This window comes from Drosophila suzukii (genome assembly GCF_043229965.1).
Source record: "Drosophila suzukii chromosome 2 unlocalized genomic scaffold, CBGP_Dsuzu_IsoJpt1.0 scf_2c, whole genome shotgun sequence".
Classification (NCBI taxonomy): Eukaryota; Metazoa; Arthropoda; class Insecta; order Diptera; family Drosophilidae; genus Drosophila; species Drosophila suzukii.
The window spans coordinates 40,002,701-40,023,132 of NW_027255896.1; the positions used below are offsets into that span (position 1 = coordinate 40,002,701).

The window sequence follows — 20,432 nt, forward strand, 5'->3', positions numbered from 1 at the left end:
ATTGCTTAATTTACCTACCCTTGCAAATCGTAGAACAATGCTTGGTACTATTTTTATGCAAAATCTTATAAGAGGTGATATTGATTCTGTAGAACTTGTAAACCGCCTAACTTTCAATGTTCCTGTTAGACTAACACGAAATTATTATCCCCTAAATTTGCCACGATGTACATCTAATTTTTGTCTGCACGAGCCCTTTCGCGTTCTATGTAATAATTATAACAACCTTTATCATTTAATTTGCACTTCAACTTCTATCCCGGTACTAAAAACTAATATTTTAACTCATTTGCTTCATTCTTAGATGCTTCTTTTATTTTCATTTGTGTCCCGTCTCTATTTGTTTTTTGTATCTTCCTCGCGAACTCGTATTTTTGCCCAAATTGATAAAAGGGCCCCGCGCGTAACAAGCACGTGCTTGGTGTCGTTGGGCCACTTGTTTGTACTGCTCGTAGTGCATCAACGTCCATCATTATTATTTTATTTCAATCACAGGCTTCACGTCATTTAAGGTCTCTAAGAAGTCCTATCAAATTCAACAAAATTAGGTGATAATGTATTTACTTTTAATTTACATGCATACCATTTTTGATCAGCGTAAGATTGGATTCGTCGTGCACTAGTACCTAACTGTTGTATACTAATTCTTTAACCAGAAATTACATGGTCTTTTATACTTGTCAAAAACTATACATTTCTATCAATTCATGTGGAGTAAATGAGATAACAATATGTCTTCATTATATGTACCAAAATACTTATTCAAACTATGTAATACTTGAGAATAAAGTCAGAAATACATATCAGTATGTCTATCTCTTTTTATATTTATATAAATCTTTCAATAGCGTTAAAATAAAGTTAGTATATATAACGTAAGAATTGTCCCTCAAATGCTATATAAGATATATTTTTTATTGAAAAGTCAGTTTATTTTTAAAAACATCGAAATGGTGAGGTACCATTGCGAGTTGTGTTCAGAAACAAAATCCTTTACTACTCGCAGCGGCCTAAAAGCGCATACCTTAAAAATACACAACTTCGCCTATCAGAAATCGAAATCCTCCTTTTATTATTGTTATTTCTGTCCTAAAGTACGGAAAATTTGGTTGCGATACAACTTTAATATGCATCGTCTATTGGTTCACAACGCAGAGCTAAAAAGTATTTGTAAGGCAAAGAAAAATTGTTCAATAAATAAAAAACAATTATAAGCCCTCAATTTTAAAATAGTTTTTACTTTATTTTTCTTTATGCATCGTGTATTTATAATTAAAAAGTTAAGAATCTAGGTCAAATAAAACATCTAGTAATGCGTCGTCATCTCCATCATCCAGCAAAGTTAAATAATGGTTAGTCGGTGGCGGTTGAGGTCCCATAAGTTCTTTAAAGATGTGGTCGTCGTTAGGAAAAACCTCATCTTCTGGCTTGGATAGGTCGTCGTCCAATTGAAATTCCTGTGCACACTGAAATACATCTTCATTTTCTTCGTGTGTGATAAGGGATTCCAAGAAAGCCTGCGTAGTAGTCCCCAATGGAAACTGGCTCCACTCAAGAGACTCCAATCCTGGGTCCCTATTTTGGGTCGACGATGCAGCCGGTTGAAATACGCTTTGTAGAAGGCGATCAACCGAATCTTCTGCTTCGGAAACCTGCACAAGATCCAGATCCGAGTTTTCGATTATTTCAAGATCAGAATCTTGCGTGGGTGGTAATTCCAGGTTGTCAATCTCAACCTCGTTTTCCGAATCGATAAATTCTACGGTTAGATCCATAGGTATGCAGTACTGAGGCATTTGAAGAACTGATCCTGAGCAATTTGAGTGGTGTCATTTTTATAGTCCAGAATGTTCACTTAACAGGTTGACATCTACAGGGAGTGCATACAGGCATGTTGTACTCCTAGAACCAATCCGATTGGTTCTCGAACATAAGGAGCAGCCCAATACCCCAGTAGAATGGTTATTAGAAGGAAAACGAACACAAGGATTGATAACAAGTTACCGGGGGTGAACGTGGTGTAGGAGGGGTCTGGATGTAGGTAAATATCGAAGGTGTGCAACTTCGACATAGGTTAAGGAAAGGCAATCTCTGTGTAAGCAAGATATGAATAAATGGTCAGTTAAGGTCGGGCCAGCATTGGCATAAGATGTCGCGATGCAACCATTCGAATTTCCTAAGCCTTAAGCTAAGAGTAGCTATTAAAAGCGGTTGCGGAGGTTTTTTAGGCGGGTTTAAATGTATTTTGTATGAGTTGTTTTTAATTGCAAGCGTATACTCATCCCATAATCAGTGTGTTTGGTATTCCACGGAACCCTCCCGTTTTATTGCATTTCAAATATTGTGACCCCTCGTTATCTTCTGAGAATGAGCAGGAGAAAGTGAACGTGCGTACCCACGAACCCGAATCTCACCCCCTACCCTCGAGTCCTTGCTCATGACTGCTTGTGCGCGAAGGTGTGAAATTTTAATTTTGTGAGTTTTTTTCAAAATGTGCAGTTTTTATTTTAGAACAGAGAAAATTATACCATTGGAAAGGGCTTGAAAAATGCTTTCCAATGATACCAAATTTTTTTTTTTTTTTTTTAGTGAGGGGGTATACTATTTAGGGTATCGGAGGTCATCGTCGTTTTTTGCCTTTTTCAGTCGAGTAGTGGGAATATACGAGAGAGGCAGAATTTGAAATTCGGTGCAATTTTCCGCTTCAGTGCACCGTTTTAAGAAATCCTTAAAACTAAACTTCTTATCCTACACATAAATATTATTGGGTGGCCTTTAGATATAAACCCTGAAAAGTGTTCCCAATAAGAAATTTAAAACATAAACCTTAAAATGATCCCACTAGCTAATTTTTCTATACACACCCGTCTAACTTTATCGTACACACAAACAATTTCTATATCCTCAGCTAATTTTTCTATCCACTAACTTCTAACTTTATCGTAGACACAAACAATTTCGATATCCTCAGCCCTGAAAAGTGATCCTATAAGTCTTATACAACTTGAACATTGAAGTGATTCTTCAGCTCATTTTTCCTAGACACACTCCTCAAAAGGAATCGTATAACATATAAGAAAAACTAGAGTATAAGACCGCAGCGACTGTCATCGCAGCGGCAGTCTCGGCAGCGTCCAAACCTCCGCTGCGAAAAACGCCGCTCCCGTATATTCCCACTACTCGACTGAAAAAGGCAAAAAACGACAATGACCTCCGATACCCTAAATAGTATACCCCCTCACTAAAAAAAAAAAAAAAAAAAATTTGATATCATTGGAAAGCATTTTTCAAGCCCTTTCCAATGGTATAATTTTCTCTGTTCTAAAATAAAAACTGCACATTTTGAAAAAAACTCACAAAATTAAAATTTCACACCTTCGCGCACAAGCAGTCATGAGCAAGGACTCGAGGGTAGGGGGTGAGATTCGGGTTCGTGGGTACGCACGTTCACTTTCTCCTGCTCATTCTCAGAAGATAACGAGGGGTCACAATATTTGAAATGCAATAAAACGGGAGGGTTCCGTGGAATACCAAACACACTGATTATGGGATGAGTATACGCTTGCAATTAAAAACAACTCATACAAAATACATTTAAAACCGCCTAAAAGACCTCCGCAACCGCTTTTAATAGCTACTAGCAAAAGTCCAAAAACAATTTTGCAAGTAAGTCTTTTTTGTAAGTCTTTAATAGAATTCACTATGGACGCATTTACTTTTTCAATGACGTTCTGAACAATTAAAACATCTTTTCTACAAAAATTATCTTTAGAATGCAATTCGGTTAGTGCTCGCTGGCATACTCCTAATATTTTTTCTTCGAAGCTAGCTATCATTTCTTCAAATGATAATTTTAAACTAGTTTCAGAACTTTGAGGGATTCCATTTTGAGAGCCACTCGGAATATCGTCCAAATCTTCATTACTGTCAAAATATTCAATGTTGTGGTCCCCTGAATTACCCTGAGATCTGTACTCCTCGGTCCCTGTGTTGGTCAAGTTGTGGACAGATTTTATATTTAAATGCCTTCTGAGATGGGCTTTAAATCTTTGAAAACAAGAATACTTTTGGTTGCAATTGCCTTCGACACATATGTATAAATCAATTTGGTGATGCTTAAAATGTAAGCATAAATTATTGAGGTCAGAAAATTCTTTAAAACACTTAAAGCAACGCATATTGTTAATGGCTAGGTATTAATATTATAAAAGAACTAAATATATAAATTAAAAATATAAGACTTAACTAATAACAGAATATTTCAAGATCTTAAAATTAAAAAGGATATGAATAAATTTTGAAATTAAAAATATTTTACAAAGTATTTACATTTTGTTTAAATCTTCAATGACATTGGATACGCACGGATATATAATATCAAATTCAGTTTTCATATTATAGAAAAAGTATTGTAAAAAAGACCAAACTTTATGGGATTCATTTGGGTACTTTATACCAAATACTTGATAAATTTTAAAACATATATCTAGTGCAATAATGAAAGAGTTAAACTTATAAAAGAACTTTCCAAAGCTAACATAGAATTCAACCAAATTGAAAATGTCTACGCCCACAACAATTATAAATGGTTGAAATGGGGAGTTTGACTCGACACTTTTTTTGTTCAATGTTTCATTTAGGTTTTGAATGTTATTGATTTCGGTGACGTGCAATACCGCGCTGCTAACGCTGTCTTCGATGGTCGCCTTTCGACAGAACTTCTGGTCCGCTTGAGTAACAGTGTACCGGTACGTTGGTTTTTTAACAGCGTGCAAAGCCATAAACAATATACAGTCCCTTGGGCCTAAGATGTAAAAGAACTTAGTTCTTAAATTAAAATATCAATACTTAAATAAATGTACTTACCATCGCCAACAACATTGTTTAGGGACGTTAAAAGTTGCTTGTAAAATCTGTCTTTTACGTTTAAGGAATAATAGGACATCAACTTTGGTACCGTTCTCTCCCACTTCGTTGTCAAACAGTATTTTAGATCGGGGTGCAGGTTATTAAAATCGTGCTCCAACTAAAAGTTATTAAAAAATGATAGTTAACAAAGATTTGCAAAAGTAGTTTCAAACATATATATAATAGCAATACGAGACATCTATATACCGAAACTGGGCATAATCTTGCTTACAAATTTAAATCCAGTCGCCTGCTTAAACAAAGGAAACTCCTGCATAACAGCGTCCAAACCGTTTTCTGGGATACTAATGAAGTTCTTTCTGAAATCATACGTAGCGGCCCATAACTCCATGGAGTCCTCCTCGCTCCCAACGTAAAATTTAAGTTTTTGAACCATGTCGACCATTTCGGAGCTGACAACATAAGTATTTTTTTCTGGTTCTGGCTTAATAACTTTTTTGGACGTCCTTTTTTTAAAATGGTTGTGGAGCTTATTAAATAGAATCCCACCAGGACTATTTCTCTTGGCTTCCTTGCGCCCGATATAGTAAACATCTTTTTTTTCGGACGGAAATATGCTCCCTTGTTCGTTGGCGAGCCTTTCAATTTCTGCCAATTTAACTGATGCATATGTATCATTTTGAGGGTTATAAAAGTTTTCGGAAATAAAAATCCATTGTTTTACGCCTGTTTTCCGTTGTCAAAACCTTAACCGAATCATACAGTTGTATAATTTTTTTACCAGAGCTCGAGGACTGTAGTATGTCACTTGCACTCTTATTTTATAATATTGTAAATAAATAAAATAAAAATAATTTAAAATCATTTAAACCGATTTGTGTAATTTTTAAGCAGCCTTTGTTAATAGTTACCTTACAAACCCGGGAACCACTTTGCATATCGATGTCTTCTTGTATATTTTGGATTGGCAGTGATACCGGTTGAACAATAGTCGGCTTGACTATTTTCTGCTTACGTATACATATATTACAACAGTTTTTTTTAAAAATATTTAACAGGTGCTTACATTTCTAACTTTCCACTCCATTAACTTTGCCCTAAACTCGGAACGCAATGCAGTGTCTTCACGATTAGTAAAAATAAAATTTAAATCATCGCTTTCAATAAATTGTAGTTTTTTGAAGGTATAGCCACACTCTATAAATTATTTTATAATGTTTTTAAAAAATTGTACGATTTATATTACGAATAACTTACCTATAAAGTTTATCAGGCAACATGGGTCTAAGTTATTTTCTTCGACGAACTGGATCAACTGGTCCATTTTCTGAATAGCTGAAATACATTTGTAACTAAAGGTATAGAAAAAAGAACGGCGCACTTTTCCGATTTCATTCCATGTTTCCATGGAAACAAGTATTTTGCGCAACACACATATGTACATATATGTTTGTAGCTCGATCGAGCAGTTCCACAATTGAGTTAAGCGCCCAATCATCACGAAGCCGACTGCGACGTCGGCAGAGAAGCCAGCGACGCCGGCAGCTCTCCCTCTCTCGCCATGTCTCAGACGGAAAAGTGCGTGTGATGGGAAGGAGGCCCAGCAACTAAAATATATAGACTTTTGTGCACCCTTGCCTTTTGAATAATGCGACATTTGTTCGTAAATGATAAAACAACCATTTAAAATAATAGGTTTCTGTTTTAAAATATTTGTATTTCTTAAAAAAAATGTATAGGTTTATTAATATTATTTAATAATATGTGAAGTTTTAAGAATATATTTTTATAAACCGATTTGCATAGTCGGATATGTCTATAAATACCCTGCTTTTATGTGCAAGATGCATAGACCAAACGGGACATGCCAAAAAAACAGAACAACAACGGATTAGCGGAACCGTTGTTGTTGTTGCTTGTTGTTTTTCTGGAAGGCACGCGACTTTTTTCGTCTTTTTCACTTGGGTTTACTTATGTGAAGGAGTTAGAATTGCACGCAATTAAGGTAGTTACATAAATAAAATAAACCAGTGGTTTAAAAGTGATACCTATACGATTCCCAGGTAAGTCTGTCGCAGACCAATATTAATTTAATCAGTTAGAGTAAAAACAAGTTAATGTATATTAAAAAAATGGAAAATACAAGATTCCCCAAAAAACACGTGGCGGAAAAAAAATAGCTGTGAAAAATATTAATTTTTGACGTGAAAAACAACAAATGATGCATATAAATAAACAAATGAATGAATGTGAAAAAATTTGAAAATCTTATTGAGTGCTAAGTTCCTAGGGAACTTTAATAACATTAAAGCACAATTTTTATTTTTGTGTAAGTAAACAAACATGGCTATTTAAATAAAAATCTCAAACATCTCTAATTTTCCGTCCCTGGAAAAGTGGTATTTTTTCCGCATCTTCAAAATAAATAAATGATTTAATAAATAATAAAAAAAATACATAAATAATTTTTTACAACAAAATAAAATAAATCAAGTGAACGAAAACAAAAGTTTGCAAATTTCTTCTCGATATTTTTTTAATTTTCTTATATTTTTAGACAAGGCTGATGGTAAATCTATAAAAAAATGGAAGGCTAAGTCGTTCCATCTTAAGCATATTATCCGAGGAACTTGTTCTGTTCGACAACTTGGAGGGGGGGCAAAACAAGAAGAGGCTCAGACTACCCAAATTTCGCCCGTGCCTTATTAAGTAAGTTTTTGTTGAGGCTGAAAACTATTGTTTGTAAGTTTAATTTTTAAAAGACTTCTGGGATTTTTACATTGAATGCCAAAGATAACATTTCTTTTATTATAAATAAATCTTACAAATAACGATTACTTTCGGTCACTCGTTTTTATTCTCGTCTTGTTTTATTTTTAAAACTAATTTTTTTCTAATACTAGATGCAATCGCCCTGGTGGATCCCTCGGAGCCTCCCAAAAGGCGCTGCAGAAGGCAATGCGGTGCGTTAAAAACTTGAGTTGTACCAAAAAAAAAAGGCAACGCCGGCACCAGATGCTGAGAAGGAGGTGCCAGCGACCCCGATAACACCGGAAACCCCCGAGCTCAAATTTTAAAATAAACAAATAAAAATAAAAATTACAACTGAAATTTTATTTGCTGCTAAGCGCTCAACGTGTGCTGAATGTGCGCTTTTTCGCTGCTTGAATGAGCGCTCAACGTGTGCTGAATGTGTGCTTTTTCCGCTGCTTAATCGAGCGCTCAACATGTGCTGAACATGTGCTTTTTCTGCTGCTCAAAAAAGAGCTCAAAAGGGTGCTCAAAAAAGCGCTCAATGCGTGCTATTTTATGAGCACTGATGAACCCTAGGACATGCCTATGTTAATTTAAGCACTTAGTTCCATACAAATTGTGCGCTCATTGAGCGCTCAGTGATGAGCTTTTTGCAGTGATTGAGTGCTCAATAAGCACTGAATGGTGCTGCAGGGTACTTATGTAGATACACTGGCAAAGCACATGTTTAGGATTGCATTAATAATTGCGATCCAGTAATAAAGTTTTGCGGGTTTTTATTTAACAAGTTATACTATATACTTTTTATCGCAATGGCTTATGCAAGCCTGACCATTTGCTTTACCAGTGTATCTATATATGTACATATATACAGTGTATAACATTAATATTCGGTTTTGTTTTCAACTTCAAACGTGAACAAATGTTTTGAAACAAATAAAAACAAAAAATGTAAGGATGCAGAATTAAAGCTTATTTTATTACCTTTTCATAGATTTATATACATTAATACTTTTCTTTAAATTTAAAGAACAAACATGGATAAAAAAACCGAATAATAATTTTATACACTGTAAGCATGTACATATTTAAGACTGAAATATAATAAATTAAACATTCTTAGGTGCACAAATTCAATGTGATTAAAAAAAGATTTTAACTAAGGAAGATTTTAAAGAAGCCGTTCCACCTTTGGGTCCTAGGTTAAGATTTCGAGAGAAGCTGCTGCCTTGGAGAAAATCAATAGTAAGTAATTTCTGAAGTTTTAACAAGTATTAAATATTTTTGAATGCAGCTTGGACCAGATGGTGAATCGCAGTTGCTTCCCACAAACATAACCAAATCGCCGGTGACGCCACCAAAATTTTATTATAAGGTGCTAGGCAAAACCTTGGAGACCAATAGAGGGAAAGCTATTTTGGATCAAGGAAAAAAACAGATGTCTTTAAGCCTGGATATGAAGAACGATCTTTTAAGCATTATCCTTGAGGAGATCTTCTCAACAGGGATAACTATCAAATATTCTGATTTTAGTCTGCTGCTGGACGAAATTTGCTGTCACTTACCTGGCGAAGAAAAATGCAAGGTAAAATTTAGTTGAAGAGCTTTTAATATTGATTTTTACTGATATTTTAATCAATTTTATAGGATTACTACTTCATTTCCCGAGACGGTAAAAAAAATCCATCGGGCAAACTGTACTCCAAATACAAAAATCGAAGGTCAAGAATCAAGCTAAAGCTAGCACAAAATGAGTTGTTTGAAAAGTATGAAGATTTGGAAAACCAAACCCCCAAGGTCTCAGAATCGGATCGTGTCTCTTAACAGAGACGATGACAATTGGGACTTGGTGTGCGAGAAATGGAAGAAGACCTTCCATCTTTGCCAACAAGAGATCAAACAACTTGACAGCCAAGACTTTTTCGCAGCCTGGTAAAAATTCGCCCACGCACAGGCAACTGACTTGGTAAGTTGCTGAAAAACGGGATAAAATATATTATATGAATATATAACCATTTCATTTTTTACCTATAGATTGAAATTGATTTTGAAATGATGTAAAATTTTCAATTTCTATGACTGCAACATTTCAAACGAAGCTCGTAAAAGGTTGCTTAAACAAGCAAAATTATTTAAAAAAAATTGGTAAGTATTTTAATTTTTATAATTTGTCTTTACTAAATTAGCTATTAACTATTTTGTTTTGTTTTTATTTTTATGATTTTTCACAGATTTCCAGGATTACTTGATCAGCATTCATCTATGCGCGGTTTTACCATCAACTGCGCGCCTGTACATATATGAAAAAAACATTCAAGAATTCATAATTAAATAATTCTAGGTCTTATATAAGGCTTAGAGTGGGCGTGGCAAACTGTTTTTTGAATCAATCGATAGGTATTGACGAGACCAATACATTTCAGATAAAGTTTTTTATCTAGCATGAAATTTGTGGGCGCCACAGGTTTGGTCGGTTTGTGGGCGTGGCAATCTTTTTTTTGGATCAATCGATAGGTATTGACGAGATCAATACATTTCAGTTAACATGTGGGCTGTTTGTGTGCAAATTTGCGCTGCGTACAAGGCTACGGAATTTAAATCTGAGATCCCATTTCTCTATCTTTGATAGTTTCCGAGATATTTGCGTTCATATTTACGATTTTTTGAAGTTTGTGGGCGGTTTGTGGGCGTTGAAGTGGGCGTGGCAAACCTTTTTTGGGTCAGTCGATAGGTATTGATAAGAACAATACATTACAGTTATAATTTTTATTCTAGCATCAAAACTGTAGGACCCACAGTTTTGGGCGGCTTGAGGGCGTTAGAGTGGGCGTGGCAGTTTTGATGCTAGAATAAACATTCTAACTGAAATGTCCTCATCATTGTCCTCATCAATACCTATCGACTAAGTCTATTTGCCACGCCCGCTTTAATGCCCACAAACCGCCACAAACTTAAAAAAATCGTAAATATGAACGCAAATATCTCAGATGCTTTAGGAGATAAAGAATTGGGGTTTCCGATTTAGATTCCGTAGCCTTGTACGCAGTGCAAGTTTGTCACGTGAAGATGCCACGCCTACTCTAACGCCCATAACGCCTAAGTCTGTGGCGCCCACAATTTTTATGCTAGAAAAAAATGTTAACTGAAATGTATTAATCTCGTCAATACCTATCGATTGATCCAAAAAAAAGTTTGCCACGCGCCCATAATGCCTAAATCTGTCTATGTCTGTTATGTGGGTATAACCATATATTGAGATCGCGAGTAGGCGGCGCATTTCAATCTCGCTTTACTGCTTGCATATCTCTATTTTCCTTTGGTCCCTTTAGCTGAGTAACGGGTACCTGATAGTCGAAGTACTCGACTAATAAAATTGTTATTTTAAAAATTTTGCGAGTTTTTACTTTTTTCTGTCTAGACGCAGCAGGTATGGTTATGGTAACCTACATGGGTGCTTTCATCAACGTTATTCTCCGGTACTTGGGTAAGAATTTGGAAAGCGCTGTCTTTTTCTTCTTTGTCATCCTCATCGGGGGTTTCATAACAGTGGCTGTTGCTGCAATTGCATATACAATCAATGCAACGAACTACTGCGCCTTTCGGCGGAGGCTGAGTGTTGTTCCATCTCTTGCAACATCCTTCTTCTTGCTGTTGCTGGAGTTGTTGTTGTTGTTGTTGCTGATCCATTTTGTCCTCGTTCTCGTTCTCGTATTAGGGGATTGAATCGAATGAAATTCAACTTTAAACTGATTTCAAATTTGAATGCCTAGCGCTATTTATTTGCAATTGCTATCTAGGATTTTTCTGACTCGATGGTGTTTTTATTTTATTTTCCCACACTTTCAACAAAGTTTTGGGTGGTGTTGGTTTCATCATAATTTACTGTGTTTATGCTATGCCTATTTCATGAAATCAATTCATGAAATTCATTCATGAAATGGGCAGATTCGTGTGTGCATGAACACCTTTTCATGAATTCAGTGCCAATGCACGAAATGTTGAGGCACAGGCTACTTCACAGCCTACTACTCTAAAGAGCTCTATATCAAATTCAAAAAATTTGTCAGCTTTACTAGTATAATTTCATGAATTTGTCTGTGTTGTATCGGAGAATGCATGAAATTCATAGCATAAACATAGTAATTGTTTAAGTCCCATTCAAACAAAATAACTTTTCTCTAACAGGTCTCGATGACATTGCTTGTAGCATTAAAGTGATGAAAATAAATTCGCAATGTATTAATTTTGAAATCGCTATGACAACTGCATCGAGTATTGACAGCACGTCTCGAGTATTGTAATTGGAGATATCTACAAACCACAGTGGGCGCATCAATTAGTCCACCAATATCATGTTCTTTTTTAATTAAATCTCGTCGAAAATTTTCAACTGGATCTTTGACCGTGGGGAAATAATGTGGCATTCGCTCGTATACCACATCTCGTTTAAATCTATTGCCATGTTGATTTACGGTATTTAGATCAAGAATTAAATTTACTTTGATAGTCAATGTTTCGTTTACAACGAGATCAAATCTAGAGTATTTAATTTCCGTTTAATAGGGAATTTTGATATCTTATTCACTTCTTACTTGCGATATTCCAAACCCATGTACAAATAATAATAAAACCACAATTATTTGCATTTTTTTACTTTATTAATTTGTTGTGGGATTACATGTTAACACTGTTAAGGAGTAATTATAAGTCGATACAGATCTTGGGTGATTTTTGGATCACCCTAGTGTTTAGTTGCAAAATCAGCATAAACACCTTTAGGGGCCGTGCCTGGTTCTTATTGGTGCACTGTATGGTGAGTTCTGTTGATTTTGCTAGTGTCAGCACTTTGCTGCACGAGCGGTCGGCTTGCCGGCCGCGCATAGCTTACGTAAAGTCAAATATGTTTTTTGTTTTTACTTGGACATTCATTAAAGAGCATTGGCTTGAATATAAAACTCCGGCATTGGCCGTCAACATTTACTTTATTAATTGAAATTGGTTATCGAGCCTTAAGGGCCGTTAGCAACGGAGTTAGTTACTCCCGACGTAATCTTCATAAGAAGAGAGCCAGTGGCAACCGCCCAGCTCATCCATAATAGCAGCCAGCCACGGCGGCAACTGTATCATCACCCCTTCCCCCGGACCAGCCACGGTGGCAATTGGATCGCAACCCCTCATCCTCACGGACAGCGGCGAGGGATAGATCGTGGCTTCAGAATTAAAACATAATTTACATACTTTCCCCTTTGGGCGATTGCCTAACAACTAGTTTTACAAAATTGTTTCTAGGTATATGCATGAATAAAGTATATATATATACAGTTGCGGTCAAAATAATAGTAGTGTCGTTCGCACAGAGAGTTTTTTATCATTATTTTCTCTATTTCTTCGCCAATCTAATTCATTTTTTCTCTTAAGTAAGTGTAATTATCTGCTCTCTAAGAATGTGCAGTTCATTTTGGTTCTCATACCTCTTTGTATTTATTTTCGCCTTTATTTGCAATGACCCGCGTGCTTGACTCAGTCAAAATAATAGTAGTGCCAGAGAAATTATCAAGAATAATTTAATTTACTCAATTTTTAACAAGGTTTGTGTTGTTTAACAATACATTTAGATGTTATTTAATAGTCCCTAGCATTTTTGAATTTATTCTCTAAAATTTGTTCTAGCTACATGGGGCGTGGGAAACACTGTACTGCCGAGAGGCGAGATCTGATTAAAAAAATTGATTTCTGCTGGAAAGACTTATGTTGAAGTGCAAAATATTATTGGCTGCTCTTCTACAATGATTACAAATGCTGTTAAATATGAGCCAACAAATGAAACGCGTGGTCGACCCAAATTATTGGACAAAAGATCAGTGGATCGCTTAACAAGACAGGCAAGAATAGAGCCTTTCGCGTCTGCTGCATCTCTGAAAAAAACATGTGACTTAAATGTAAGTTTGGAAACGGTAAGAAGACGGCTTAGAGATAATAACCTCATTTCAAGAAGTCCAAGAAAAGTGCCCTTACTCACAAAAAAACATGCCGCCAAACGTTTAAGGTTCGCAAGGCAGCACTTGAATTGGCCTTTGGAAAAGTGGAGGAATATTTTGTGGTCGGATGAGTCAAAAATAGTTTTGTTTGGAGGCCGAGGCTCTCGGCAGTTTGTTAGACGACCACCCTTAAGTGCTTTTTCTCCAAAGTATACGCTAAAAACGGTAAAGCATGGTGGTTCATCAATTATGATTTGGGCAAGTTTTTCACACTATGGAGTTGGGCCAATATATTGGGTCAAAACCATCATGGACCGTTACGTATACGTCAATATTTTTAACGACGTGATGCTCCCATATGCCTCCGAGGACATGCCTCTTATTTGGACGTTCCAGCAGGATAACGATCCAAAACATTCAAGTAAACATGCTAGGGAGTGGTTCGCAGCCAACCAAGTAAATGTCATGGAGTGGACCGCACTGCCACCCGATCTCAATTCTATTGAGAATTTATAGTGCGACGTTAAAAGAGCAATCTTAGAAATAAAACCAAGCAATAACTTCCAACTTTGGAAAGCTGTACAAAGGACTTGGGGCTCTATTCCTGTAAAGAGGTGCCAAGACTTGGTTGATTCCATGCATAAGCGCTGTGCAGCTGTTATAGCAAACAAAGGATATGCAACAAAATACTAAAATATAATATAAATATAGATGAATTATATACAGTGCATAATTCAACCTTTAAACGTTTTTTTTGGGCTGTGAAAATTTTGAAACTTTTCACTACTATTATTTTGACCGAACAATTTTTTGTAAAAATTCACATTATTATTTTTTTTGGAAAAATCCTTTGAATTATCCCTAGTCTTTTGCACTCTATCTGGTTCCGGCTCTCTAATGATTATCAGGGTCTGTTGTTGTCATCGACCTCTCTCTCAAGTGATTGTCATCTTATCAGTTTGTAAACAGTTGTTGATGTCTTCCTTCAGGATAACTTGTTGCAGGGTGTCGGGGCTTTTTTGCACAACTGTTTGCTCAATCTCACCGCTTGCCAATACACGTTCAATTATTGTTGTCTCAAAATATTGGGTTCATTTTGTATTTAAAGTTTTCTTCTCATAATTGCTTTTATACAAACAACAAACTGATAAAGCCGTCGATTTATAGAATGGTGCTGTTGCATTCAGTATTCCTCCAATATTTTTCTCTTTTTCTATCAGGTTTGTTTGAAACAATTGCCTCATCTGGCGTAAATTTAATATCATCGTCATCGTCCTCATCGTTAGCTGTTTTTGTTCTTGATGTTGATGCTGATGGTGTTGTATTTGTTGTCGTTGCTGCTGCTGTTGTTGGTGATATAGTTGTCAATTCAATTAACTCATCGGTTGTTGGTGTTGTTCTCGTTGATGGTTGACTCATAAACTCGAATGAGAGGTTTACTTTTAACACCTCATTGTTCGATAATGTTAAATTAAATTCTATACTTTTTGTATTTGTTTTGATATTATTGGTGATATTCAAAGAAATGGCAAAATCAGGACCAGAAATAGGATTACAGTTTCCTGAATAAAAACCGAATAGCAAAATAATTGTAACGATTATTATTATAAGCAACATTTTTATTTTTTTATTCCGTTGATTGTAGTTTCTAGCTTGCAGTTTGACTTGCTACTATTGCTTACACTCACAAAGAAAGAAATAGAAAAATATTTGTATATATATATATTTATTATATTTTTCTAACCTCGTTTGATAGCGGTGTATTTTCGAATAATTTGCCATGAATTATGAGGCAGTATGGAGATGTTTTTGCAGGGATATTATTTAATGTTTTAACATCAATTCGTATATCAATGGGTCCACTTTTTACTGACTCATTTTGATGCGTTAAATCTAAAACATTAATAGGAGCCTTATCTTTGTAATTCTCCAGCGACATTAAAGGTTGTGACTCAACCATAATAACTTTTTTGAAAATTGATATACATATCTTATAATAGTGTGTATCTATGCAAATTAAAATTTTTATTTAATCCGTCATACGGATAAACCTCAGAATTAAGATATACTTTCACATCGGTTAAATCACAATGAACATGCTTCTTGTCTCTTTTAAATGCAATAATAATAAAACGGGGGCTTTCAGTTTCAACACCTAATTTAACATTCCATATTAATGTAGTACTCTGTGAAACTACTTGATTATAATAAAAATCCCAATTCCTGAATGGGACCAATACTGCAGTTTGTTTGCTTACTACATTAATCTTATACAATTTGTACGCATCAGACGTGGTCATTTTCAATTGCGCCATAGTTAAAGTAGCGGCAGTGCGTTTATAAACATCATCGATATATTTTCCTTTTAATAGAATTAGGTCATGTTTCCCATTAAGCAATATTTTGTTGTAGTCTTCGGCAAATCCAAGTAACAGGTTCAACGGCACACAAAAATTAAAGTTTCCTTTTTCAATTTTTAGATCAGCATCATCGATGGACCATCCAGAATTTTCTAGCAAAAGTTGTTGTTCGTAATTCTTCTCATACGATCGCAAATAAGGGGAATAACTATGATAATCTTTCTTTATTATTGAACTATCAATAGTGGGTTTATCGAGCACATTAATTAAATGAGACATTTTTATTTGAAGCCTAAACTCAATAAAATTTTTTTAATGCACTCCGTTAATAGGATTTGTTGATGTCGTCGTCGTTCTCCTCCACGTTGTTGTTGTTGTTGTCGAGTGACCGATCTGGTCAACGTTGGTAAAGCGAGAGAGGATAAATTAAATGATATAAAAAATGATAATCATCTTTTTATACCCGTTACTCGTAGAGTAAAAGGGTATACTAGATTCGTCGGAAAGTATGTAACAGACAGAAGGAAGCGTTTCCGACCCCATAAAGTATATATATTCTTGATCCGGATCACTAGCCGAGTCGATCTAGCCATGTCCGTCTGTCCGTCTGTCTGTCCGTCCGGATGAACGCTGAGATCTCAAAAACTATAAGAGCTAGGCTATTAAGATTTGGCGTGCAGATTCCTGAGCTTCTTACGCAGCGCAAGTTTGTTTCAGCAATGTGCCACGCCCACTCTTACGCCCAAAACTGTGGCTCCTTCTGTTTTGGTGCTAGAATAAAAATTTTAATTAAAGTATATTGTTCTCATCAATACCTATCGATTGACCCAAAAAAGATTGCCACGCCCACTCTAACGCCCACAAACCGCCCAAACCTCTGACGCCCACAGTTTTCATGCTAGATAAAAACTGAAATGTATTGGTCTCGTCAATACCTATCGATTAATCCAAAAAAAATTTGCCACACCCCACTCTAACGCCCATAACGCTTTAATCTGTCTACCGCTGGTAGGTGGCGTATTTTAATCTCGCTTTGCTGCTTGCATATCTCCATTTGCCTTTGGTCCCTTTAGCTGAGTAGCGGGTATCTGATAGTCGAGGTACTAGACGATAGCGTTTTTCCTTGTTTTTTTTTTGCAAATGGTAAGTATTTCATTTTCAATTGTACTTGATGTTTGTCTAATTGTAATATATTTATTTTTTGGACACTGTAACGTGCGCTTCGGTGGCTGACTACACACACTGCACTACACAAAGTCAAATATCCGGCCAAGATGCCGAACTGGGCAAGTTTGCGTCCACCACTTCGCTGGGAAGCTTCTATCGAGGACAGCTTCTATCCTGACGCTGATGCAAAGCTACAGGAGGCATTCGAGTACAGCGTGATCGGTCATTTATTTCTAAGTCCTGATATAATTTTTATAATTGATCCGAAATATATAAAAAATATATATTTACAGCGATCTTATGGGTTTTCAATATTTATTTGTTTATAAGATGCAAAAAACTAAAAACAAAACTGATTAATATTTATATTACAAACATATCAATATGATATGAAAGTATATCAGTTTGATATGAAAGCATATCAGTTGGATAATTAAAAAATACCACAATTTGGTCACAACTTTGATATGTGCCCATATCAATCTGGTATGAAAAATACCAAATTGACATGATCGAAAATATGAATATGATATGGCAACATAAGGGATCAAAATTGATATGCAAAAATACCCGATTGATGACCAGTTTTGGTATATTATTTTCTCTGTGTTGAAATTCTTTCACCACGAAAACTAATCAGATTACCGTCTGGATCAACGATTTTTAAAGTTATCGAATGTATTTCTTTTGTGTTTACTGGTTGATATATAACATTTTGAGGCACCTCAGTTATTTTATATCCAGGTCTAACGACATGTATCTTGTATTAGGTTTTAATATTTTCGAAGTGAATCCCAATAATGATCCGATTGATTGATTCTTATTGAAATGTATTAAGTCAGTTGTAGAAAAAATTTCCGATTTCAAAGTGTTGTAGTTTGGAACTAGATAAAATGTATTACTTCCAACGGGTTCATTCTGCGTTAAATTCGCATATTGTCCCGGCAAAAGTTCACTAATATCACTCATTTCATAATAACCTACGCGGATTTTTATCACATGTTTACCAATATGAAATAGATTACTTTCCACATCAACGTTTGGAATCGAATTGTAAGTGTCCAGAGTTATAAAGCCGCACTGATAGTTGTGATCAAGTTCAATTGGAGAAAAATAATTTGCGACAAGTTAATGTTATCGACATCATAATGCGTATGTTTACAAATCAATCCAGGAATTACGCTGTGATGAGAATCCTAACCATTTAACAAATGATATGATATGTGTCGGGAAATTTAGTTTTCATCAACTCATTTTAGTAAAATCTTCCTTTAATATCATTTCCTTGATAATCTTTTAATATGTACGTAATAGAATTGGTATTTTGTTTGGTTTGTTTTTGAATATCTCAGTTGTCCAGTTTGGAGTTTAGCCTTTTTCAAATACATGTTTATATTTACTTATTCGCACATAATCATCAACTTTGAATTTTGGATTATGAGTGATTTTCAAATGATCGAGAAGGAATGATTCATTTATGAAATTTACGTCGTTTGGTGCCATCCGTTTTATTGTGTTATTATATTTCGCAATCAATGCATTGTAAATATTAATCCATTTGTAGGTACCTTGATAGCTGAACTCTTTCCGCATCATATTTTTGATGGTCCTATTAAATTGTTCAACGACACTATCTTTTAAAATACTATTCGTGGAGTAATGATTAATATGATTTAATTTCATCAGATTTTGAAACGTCTTATTGAAAAATTCTTTGCCATCATCTCTTTGTAAGTTTTTCCGTTTTCTTTGTACGTCATCGAAAATGCTTTTCATACTTTTTGTGACGCTGTCTCCTGTTTTGTTTTTTAATAGCAACAGCCCATGCTTGCTTCGAAAAAGTGTCAATAACAATTAAAAGATAACGATATCCCTTATTATATAATTGATAGTGTATCATTTCCACTAAGGTTAGGTTAGGTTAGGGCGGCTGTCGGACTATAGTCCGACACACTTAGACCTCAATGGGTCCATTGTGATACCGCATGATCTCGTTTTTCCTTCTCTAGGGTCCCGTTTCTAGTAGTTTCAACCTGTGTTAAGCTGATCAGCATGTCTTCCACCCGAAAGATTTAATAAAGGCACTTATGTTTTTGAGATTAATCTCCGATATTTCGGTAAGATCGTCGATGAAGGGTCTTCTTAAGTGTTTCAGTCTAAGTCTGCATAGGGCTCGGCAGAAGCAGAGAAGGTGCTCTACCGTTTCCACTTCTTCCTCATCCCTACAGCTTCTGCAGAAATAATTTTGCGGGGCTTTTAGCCTGCCGGCATGCGCGCCAACAAGCCAGTGGCCTGTAAGAGCTCGGATCAACATGCCACACTCTGTGCGGCAAAGCTTGAGTAACTCCGTGGTTTTCTTGTTGTTTATCACAGGCCATGTCTGGTGAGAGATGCGACACTGTGGTGCGTTTTGCCAATGGGTGTTGGCTAGTGTGTTGAAGTGGTTTTTTATGTTTACCTTGCAAGTAGCCATGGGCATTTTCCTCTCCTGGTAGGAGAGGCTTGGTGGTGCCCTGCCTGGCTAATTCGTCCGCTATGCAGTTGCCTACGATGTCCCGGTGACCCGGAACCCATATTAGGCTGATAGTAAGCTGATTTGCCATCTCGTGGAGAGATCTGCGACAGTCTGCTATTGTACGGGAGTTGGTGTTTGTCGAGTAGATCGACTTAATAGCCGTTTGGCTGTCACTATATATGTTTAGGTGTCCTCTCTGAAGGCTAAGGTTCCTTAAACAGGTTAGTGCTTCTTTAATAGCGTGGACCTCCGCCTGAAAGACGCTACAGTGGTCCGGGAGCCTGAATGACTTCCTGATATCTAATTGTTCGGAGTATACACCTCCGCCAACGTGTCCTTCTAATTTGGAGCCATCTGTATAGAAACAGATTGCGTCCGTCGTGCCCGGTCGGCCCTGTTCCCATTCAGGGCCTCAAAGGGTGTGTGACTATATTCAATGGATTTGCATAGATCCGTGATCTTCGGAATCGATTTATCATGCTGGAGAATTTTAGCATGTCCATAAAATTGGGCTTTCCAATGCCCTGTGTCCCTCAGTCGAATAGCTGCCGATTTGGCCCTCCGTACAGTAGGATTGGCTTGACTACCGCTGTGTATATCCAGTTGACTATTCTAGGGGACATGCCCCATCTTAGCCCAATTGCTTTTTTACAGGAGTAAAGTGCAATGGTTGCTTTCTTGGTTCTCTCTTGGTTGTTTAAGCCCCATATGAGGCGCTTATCTAGTACTAACCCCAAGTACCTGGCGTGATCGCTAAAAGAGAGATTACAATTGTTTAGAATGGGTGGG

The 20,432-nt window shown here is 36.1% G+C and overlaps 2 protein-coding genes and 1 long non-coding RNA gene across 6 annotated transcripts; 2 read left to right on the plus strand and 1 right to left on the minus strand.

Moving 5' to 3' along the window:
* Window positions 1-3,988: 3,988 nt before the first annotated feature.
* Window positions 3,989-6,384, minus strand: LOC139354234 (uncharacterized). Of its 4 annotated transcripts, none has more exons than XR_011605384.1 (6): window positions 6,127-6,384; window positions 5,936-6,066; window positions 5,781-5,876; window positions 5,141-5,684; window positions 4,867-5,026; window positions 3,989-4,820 (listed from the first exon to the last, which is right to left on the minus strand). XR_011605384.1 is itself a non-coding variant. In XM_070998476.1 (5 exons), exons 1-5 carry the CDS (start codon window positions 6,311-6,313, stop codon window positions 4,326-4,328), a joined length of 1,053 nt encoding a protein of 350 aa, XP_070854577.1. In that variant the 5' UTR covers window positions 6,314-6,365; the 3' UTR covers window positions 3,989-4,325. The 4 variants fall into 4 exon arrangements, 1 of the variants encoding a protein (XP_070854577.1); XR_011605383.1 differs by having other exon boundaries at window positions 3,989-4,804; window positions 6,127-6,370; XM_070998476.1 differs by lacking the exon at window positions 5,141-5,684 and having other exon boundaries at window positions 3,989-4,804; window positions 6,127-6,365.
* Window positions 6,385-6,592: 208 nt separating this feature from the next.
* LOC139354235 (uncharacterized) lies at window positions 6,593-7,980 on the plus strand. Its single transcript, XR_011605386.1, has 3 exons — window positions 6,593-6,932; window positions 7,427-7,578; window positions 7,773-7,980. It is a non-coding gene; the product is annotated as an uncharacterized lncRNA (long non-coding RNA).
* A 582-nt stretch (window positions 7,981-8,562) lies between these two features.
* Window positions 8,563-9,761, plus strand: LOC139354540 (uncharacterized). Its single transcript, XM_070998793.1, has 4 exons — window positions 8,563-8,868; window positions 8,918-9,208; window positions 9,271-9,589; window positions 9,658-9,761. The coding sequence occupies exons 2-3, from the start codon at window positions 9,062-9,064 to the stop codon at window positions 9,445-9,447; spliced, it is 324 nt and encodes a 107-aa protein (XP_070854894.1). The 5' UTR covers window positions 8,563-8,868; window positions 8,918-9,061; the 3' UTR covers window positions 9,448-9,589; window positions 9,658-9,761.
* Window positions 9,762-20,432: the final 10,671 nt, after the last annotated feature.